The sequence below is a fragment of the Mus pahari genome, chromosome 15 (genome assembly GCF_900095145.1).
Source record: "Mus pahari chromosome 15, PAHARI_EIJ_v1.1, whole genome shotgun sequence".
NCBI classification, from domain to species: domain Eukaryota; kingdom Metazoa; phylum Chordata; class Mammalia; order Rodentia; family Muridae; genus Mus; species Mus pahari.
Window position 1 is genome coordinate 60,108,837 of NC_034604.1, and position 8,020 is coordinate 60,116,856.

An 8,020-nucleotide genomic window follows, 5' to 3' on the forward strand; every position below is an offset into this window, starting at 1 on the left:
GTAAGACTTTGGTGGGAAAACAATGTTATGATTTGCTTTTCTCATTGTTTGTATACTGAATACATTTCAGGGCCTGAAGTTTAAACTTAAGTTTATTAGTTGATGCAATCAATAAATTAACGGTATTCTAATGAACTAAGGAAGTCAGCGTGAGTTTGGGGGGGGGGGAATTGAGGAACACAGTTTCTGTTCATCCATCCATCCATCCATCCATCCATCCATCCATCCATCCATCCATTCATCCATCCGTCTGAAACTCTTCTAAGTGATGATAATTTGTTTCATACATGCTCCTCCGTATTTACCACACTGAGAAACAACCAACATCAGCTTAAATCAAAGCTGCTAAGCCCGAGTAGTTTAGCCGATTCTCTCCGTGTTGTCTCTGAGTCCTCTAGGGCCAAGTAATAAATAAATATTTGTTAGTTGTGCAGATGGAATGATTTAAGGAAAACAAGCGGGCCAGGAACATACAGGAACCATCGAATGTAAACAAGGACGAAAAGCAGCGGGAGTTGGGGACCTCCAATTCCCTCTAACCCGGTGGCTCCCACTCTGTTAACTTTACTACATGGCTATTTTGGAAAATGAAGTCTGAGTTACTGGAGCTCATTTTCCAAGAGACCCCCAACAATCCGAGCTTAAACTACTATGAACAACTCGAACACTTCTCGGCTTCTATGCAGCTGCCTGTATTGAACATGGAGGGTCTGCACCCTGCAGAGCAATATAAAATGCAAAATCAAGCAACACCATTTTTCTGAGAACAGTTAATCCTAGCACTTGTTCCCAGTGGGCCTGCCTGGGTTCACTTCAGAGGGGCGTTGCTGTCTGCCTAGGAGAATTTGGACGATTTAATGACTATCAAATTATTTCTGCATCTGAAAAGTGACCAAACTTCCCAGAGCCAAGTTGAGAAAGGGACCACAAAATGCAAACTCGAGTCTTTATCATGAAGACCTCCTAGCTCCAGACAGTGCTCAAGGAAGTTCCTGTTCCCAGAGATATCATCTTCCTTCCTCCACAAAGGATTTGGACCCATCGTAGATGAAGGCGGTCCCTTCTTGGGGCCGTATCAACACATCCAGAGGAAATGTCCTCAGCTTCTCAATCATTCCAGCCCGGCCCCGAAGCCCCGAGCCACACCCGAACGCGTCTGCCTAGGGCTGACACCATCTCCTCCTTTATCTTACTTAACAAATCGCAAATCACTACGCAACTTTTCCACAGTTTAATTTTGTACTCGAACTTGGGACTCTTCTCAGATGCCGTCTACCATTAAAGACTTGTTTTTTTCACTTCCTTGGAACGAACCACATTTTAGAATTCGAAAAGTTTTCCCTTCCCTATTCCTTTCTGGGGTTGTTTACATTCGCCCCTAAGTGGCGAAGAATAATAAAGTCGAGGCGCCTGGCTCCACCCCACCCCACCCCCAACTTTCTTCCCAGTAAGATTTTTAGTCACTCCTGACGGGCGTCACTGCCCCAGCAATGGACACGATCTCTCAAGGGTTGTTGCTTCCCTCCCACCTTCTTTTTTTTTAAGAAAGCAATTTGGGGATTGAGCAGGACTCGTCCTCCCTGCGCCCTCCGCCGTAGGTCGGCGCGGCGACGATCTGAGGCTTGCCCCGGCAAGTTGCGCTCGAGGACGTCTCGAGACCTGCTCCACTTCGCTCCGTTCCCGCGCCGCCGCCGCTCGAAGGGGCGGGGACACGGGCGGGCTGTCGTCAGATGACGTCACCGGGGAAGTCCCCATAAAACGCGAGAGCCGGCTTGGGGCGCCTTAACAGAGAGTATTCCAGCGCTGGTGCTGCCTACTGAAGTTCGGTGCGTCTGGCTCGCTGCACCCGCGATTCATCTTGCGCAGCCCGAGTCTTGGGGGAGCCCCAGAGCCCAGATTGGGGACCTTAGTCCCCCGTGCGCAGCGGAGATCGCCGCGGCGTTTCTGAGATGCCCGGGAGAAAGGCGCGTCGGAACGCGACAGTGAACCCAACGCGGGCAGGTACCTAGCAGTTCGGCCCGCGGACACCCAAGCAGGGATGGGGTTGAGGTCATACTCAGGACCGTTCAGCCCTTCGGGGCTCGGGCTAGAATGTACGCGCCTGCATGTTCCGGCCAAATCGGCTCCCGGGCTCGTGCCTTCGACTAGTCTAGAAAGTTCTTCAAGGGCTTCTACCGAGACTGCGGGCCTCTGAGAGAGTCCAGTTCAGCGTCTCATTGGGATGCAGGTGCATTTTAGGCCGATTCCCGCCTGGTTCGTAGGTCTCTGATTGCTCTACCAGGGACGAGGAGGAGAGAAAAATATACAGGTGCAGGCGGTGGTGGCCTGGAAGATGGTTTTAGCGGCAGGTGGGGGTGGGAGAGGCCTCTCGGCCTAGCGCTTCCCTGACAGGCCCTCTTCCTCCCCAGACCATCTTTGAGCCCCTCTTCATCTTGATCCCCACGCCACCTCTCCAACACCAAGAAAAGTAGTGTTCAAACTTCGAACTCTCCCAGCGCTCACGCCCTGAACCCAGGGTAGTGTGGGAGTGAGACGCTGATATTGAGAAGCTTTTAACTGTCCGGATTGGGATCGGGAGGGAGGGAGATCCAGGAGAATAGAGTTTGGCCCTGGAGTCTGACCCACCAACTCTTCTACAATCACTTACATGCAACTTTCTGTGACTGTTGAGGGTCGCCTCCACCCCTCTGTTTTTTATAAATCATGATCAAAGGTGGCAGGCCCCTGCTAAGGAATCGCAAGACTCTTGTCCGGAAATAACTTTGCAGGGCATACTCTGTTATTGTTTTTATAAGATCAGCAGGCAATGCCTGAATGGTGCATTGCAGGTATGAGGGTGGTGGTTCAGACCATAACTTTGGAAGGTCCAACAAGAGCATGGCATTGCTAGACAGATTAAAGAGCAGCTGAGTGTCTCGAAGTCAAGTAGTGAATATGTAGTTCCAATAAAAATACGTTGCCAGCCGGGCCTGGTGGCGCACGCCTTTAATCCCAGCACTCGGGAGGCAGAGGCAGGCGGATTTCTGAGTTCGAGGCCAGCCTGGTCTACAGAGTGAGTTCCAGGACAGCCAGGACTACGCAGAGAAACCCTGTCTCGAAAAAAAAAAAAAAAAAAAAAGTTGCCGGGTGTACTTGTCCCTAACTCCAGGGCTCAGGACGTTGAGGCAGTAGACTTAGACGGGACTGTATAGTTTAAGGCCGGTCTCTGTCACATAGTGAGACCGGCTGAAAAAAATTAGTTCTTCCCCCCCCCCCCAAATCAAGGTAGGACTGGTTGGAGCGCAAGGGTAGAGCAATTGTCCAGAATGTCTGTGGTCCTGGAATCTTTGAGCTGCTTTTTTGCTTTTCTCCCTCTTGAGAAAGTACTCATTGCTCGTCGAAAATAGGATTTCTCAATTTGTGTGCTACGTTGCACCCTAAAGAGTGTTTTGTGAATATTTCTGAAAATATTTGACCCTGGAACTCATTAAAACATGATACACTATGGAATCTCTTAGGGCCTCTGATTTTACTCAGCCAGTACAGAAATTTATCCAAAAAAAAAAAAAAATAGGTTTAAGAGCTTGTTTTACTATGTACTTAAAGTTCGAGTTCACTGGCAGTCTAAACAGCAGGTATCTTGGTTACAAAACAGACCAGCTTTTAAATTTGTATTCATAATTTTTGGTCATAGTCTTGAGGAGTACCAGAACAACCAAAACTGGTCCTTGAAATATTTTTAAAAAGTAGACGATTGCATGTTAATTTTACTTGTGACAGTGATTCTTAATATTTAGTCAATTCCAGCCATTAGAATGTCTAATTTCTAGAAAGACATGAATTTAACTTTCTGCTTTTCTATAGATGTGATGAATTTGTATGGAGTAGGCTTGTAGAAAATCATTTAAAGAACTGTGAACTATTATAGTAAATTTTATGAGTTCTTTTTTTAAATGAGAAAATAAGTTTTTAAGGAGGGGCTAATTGGGCAATGACACATTGCTATTGGAAAAACAGATCTACTTTAAATGACTCGTTTTTTAGAAATTGACTTCTGTTCCCTGGTCAGTCTTAAATGATAAAAGAGAGACCTCGAGTTGGTTAAAGTGATTTGTCTCTACTTGTAACTTTTTTTGGTGTGTGGGTGCACCTAAGAAGCATCCTAGGATGCGCTAATTTGCGAGTAGGATGGCTTTCAATGTTAATTTCCAGGTGTTTCTTTTTCAGAGCTACCGCCTGAGTTCGCAGCTCAACTCAGGAGGATTGGAGACAAACTGTACTGTACGTGGAGTGCACCGGACATAACTGAAGTTCTGGTGCAGATGCCTGGGAAGAAGTCGCAAAAGAGTACGATGAGGAGCCCAAGCCCAACCGGGGTGCCAGCAGGTAAGGGTTCGGGCGCTGCTGGGCTGCGGAGGAGGCCCGGCTTAGTCCGTTGGAGCTCGTGCCCACCTGGCGCGTGCCTTCGGAACACTGTAAGAAAGTTCTCGAAGCAGCAGCTTGCATGTTAGTCAGACTTCTTTTCTCTCCAGGTTGCTCACCTCCACAGGGGTGGGGGTGGGGACCGGTGGCTACCCTAGAGTCACTGGCAGCCAGGGGGGAGCTCTCCGAGGTCGCTACTGGGAGCTCAGCTCAGAGGACTTGTCACTGTGAATGCCCTCACCCCAAGGACTAACACGCAGTTCTTCCCCTCCGGGCTGTTTAAAGACGTCCCGCTGAGGTGCCTGAATTCTGGAACCCAGGAGGTCTTCCACTTTAGTTAGCATTTTAACTGTCTGTGGTTGGAAAGGTCTGGGGAAGGGTTGGGTCTAACAGGTGAGAAGGAGTTCTTTTTTGCATCCTGCTTTTTTTTTTTTTTTTTTTTTTTTTTTGTGAGTCATCAAAGATCTGAAGTCATCTCCTTATAGGAGTTGGAAATCTGTAGGTCAGAATTGCTGTTTTATCAGACATTTGCAGCAGCCTTTTTGGTCTTTCATTTCTTAGCTCAGTAGGTGGGCTGAGAAAGTGTTACAGAACTAGTGGGACTGGGGCTTAATTGGCCCCAGGTCTGCTCTCTGGTGCTTGTTTGAAAAGGAGAAGTCCTGTCTACCTGTCTAGATTTTTTTTTTTTTTAAACTCATGACTGCTGCAGTGTTTGATTTGTTTGTTTTATTTCAAGGAGAGGGAGTTCTTTTGTTTTTTTGTTTTGTTTTGTTTTTGGATAGGGACTCATTAAGTACAAGCTGTCTTTGAACCCGTTTATGTAGTGGAAGATGACATTGAGTTTAGGCAAGCCTTGTCAACTGCTTACATCTTCATTGTTTGCCTTTTGAGACAGGGTGTTTTCATGTAGCCCTGGCTGTCCTGGAACTAGTTCTGTAGGCAGGTGATCTCCCTGCCTCTGTCTCCTAAGTGCTGGGATCAAAGGCACACACATATTATTTTTCTTAATAACATCCAGCTAATTACTTCAGTTCAAAGAAAATATGGGAATGATGATCAATATACAAACCAAACTTTCTTATTTACTCTTCTCCGTAAAGACAATGGACTGGGCCTAGAGAGATGACTCGGCAGTGAAGAGCACTGACTGCTCTTCCAGAGGTCCTGAGTTCGATTCCCAGTAACCACATGGTGGTTCACAGCCATCTGTAATGGGATCTGATGCCCTCTTCTGGTGTGTCTGAGCACAGCGACAGTGTATTCACATAAAATAAATACATCTTTAAAGAATAAATAAATAAAGATAATGGATTGATACAGACTGGGCTTATAGAAATAAACTGGCCTGCCTCAAAATGTAAATTTGAAAATTATTTTAGGAAGCCAGGCTGCAGCTCCGTGCACACAACACTTGGAAGCAGAGGCAGGATTAGGAGTTTAAGGTTGTCAACTACACTGCAGGTTTGTTAAGCCAGGAGACTTTACTTTAAGTCAGCAAAATAAGTTTGTTTAAAAGTGTAACTCCAACTTCACGATGAGATTTTATGATTCTTGTGGGGAAAGGAAAAGAGTTTCTAGAGTTGGAGAGATGGCTCAGGGGTTAAGAGCACTGACTGTTCTTCCAGAGGTCCCGAGTTCAGTTCCCAGCGACCACATGGTAGCTCACAACCATCTGTAATGGGATCAGATGCCCTCTTCTGGTGTGTCTGAAGACAAATACAACATACTAATCATATGTATAAAACAAATAAATTAAATAAATCTTTTAGAAAGAAAAAAAAGAGTTTCTAAAGATTATGTTTATTTACCTGCTGTGAGGGAGGGAAGCATGCAGCTAGACTATACTGCCATTGGAAGGTCAGGTGTACTTGAAAATATCACAAGAGATTGGAATTTGACTTTTGTCCCCTACCCAACCATAAAAGAGAGGAATGACATCATGGGAGACGGCTAAGGGCTGACTAATGGCACAGCTGGTAAAATTTTAATACATGTAATGTCTATATTTGGAAGAGAACTGACCTCATTCGGAGTGCTTAAAAAAAAAAAAAAAACTAAACGAAACAAAACAAATGCCTATACCCTTACCTGACCCATGTGTGTTTATATTACCTTGTTGGGAAAGTCAGGTGTACTAAAGTCACAGAAGTGTCTGAGGTGTGCCTTTCACTTGGGTTGTATATTCACTCTTAACTGGTCTACAGTTGGGACTTAGGGTTGTCCAACTTAACGTTTATGTCTAACTCTCTTTCAGACCTGAAGGACGAGTGTGCTCAACTCCGGAGAATTGGAGACAAAGTGAATTTACGGCAGAAACTTCTGAATTTTATTTCCAAGCTCTTCAATTTAGTAACCTGAGTTCTTCCAAAGCTTTTGCAAGAAGGGACCTCTTAGGAAGGAAGTTCCGCTGGTTGATGGAAATGTCTGGTATTGGATGGACTGTGATGTGATGAGAGAAACGCTCACTTGCTTTTGGTTCCCCGAGCAGGGCTGATGAAGGAGATGGAAATGAGTTTCTTTGGGAAAGTTTTCAGAAATCGTTGTTTGAGATGTGATAACATGAAACCATGCTTGTTTTTACTTGTATTATTTTTTTTGAAGAGTCGTGGAGCTAGGGAAGTAACTAGTAATAATCTGTCTTTTTAAGAGTTGTTCCGGTGTTTTTGCCAAAGGTTGTTGTCAAGAATAATAGACGGGGGGCGTGGCTAGTGGTTACATTGTATGGGGACAGTCGTTTGGGATTGCTTTATGACAACTCCAGAACAATGTACTATCTAACACTGAATGTTCTAGTGAAAACTGATTTCATAGGTCACTACAAGCTTAACGGGATTGAGTCTGTTTAGATGGCTTTTACGTGTGTTACTGTAAGCATTAACTGGAGAGTATGGGGAGACTACCAAGTAACTGGGGGAAATTAGAAATATAGTAAGGTCAGTAGGTGCCAGTCAAACTCTTACAGATTGACTTGTATGTGATAAAAAGAGAGTTTGGATTTTATATAACCCAAGAAAAGGTTAAAAACAAACTTAAAAGTCGACACAATTAAAACTTAGTAAAAGATCCATGAGAAGTTTCTAAAATGTTGTATTTTCCTTCCCCCTCCCCTCGCTTGTTTTTGTTTTTGGAGACAGGGTTCCTTTCCTCTGTGTAGCCCTGGCCATCCTGGAACTCCCTCTGTAGACCAGGCTAGCCTCAAACTCCACCTGCCTTTGCCTCCCGGGTGCTGGGATTAAAGGCAAGTGCCAGCATCACAGGGTTTAGAGTTTCATTTTTAATTTGGTCTATAAATGTGAAACTCAGACTGCTCAATAGCAAATCAGTCCTGGTTATCAGAGAGAGGCAAGAGACTTGAGTAGACATTCCCAAAAGGCAGGTGGCGAGCAGATACGTGATTCATAGATGTGTAAATGAAAACCGTCATGCGATTTTCTTATACTCTCTGGGTTTGCCTGTTACTGGAAACGAAAGCTAACAATCAGAGTAAGGACGTTTTTGTATATTTTTGTTAGTACTGTAAGGTAGGACGGTTATTTTGTAAAATGGTCCTTTAATAGCGAAGAAATGAACCACCTTAAATCCAGCTGTCCCATTACTGGGAAAAGTACACAAAGGTGTT

At 45.0% G+C, this 8,020-nt stretch overlaps 1 protein-coding gene across 1 annotated transcript; it reads left to right on the plus strand.

Moving 5' to 3' along the window:
* The first annotated feature begins 1,801 nt into the window (after positions 1 to 1,801).
* Positions 1,802 to 7,535, plus strand: Pmaip1 (phorbol-12-myristate-13-acetate-induced protein 1). The gene is made up of 3 exons (XM_021215129.2): positions 1,802 to 2,001; positions 4,207 to 4,365; positions 6,656 to 7,535. Exons 1-3 carry the CDS (start codon positions 1,950 to 1,952, stop codon positions 6,757 to 6,759), a joined length of 315 nt encoding a protein of 104 aa, XP_021070788.1. The 5' UTR covers positions 1,802 to 1,949; the 3' UTR covers positions 6,760 to 7,535.
* The last annotated feature ends 485 nt before the right edge of the window (positions 7,536 to 8,020 follow it).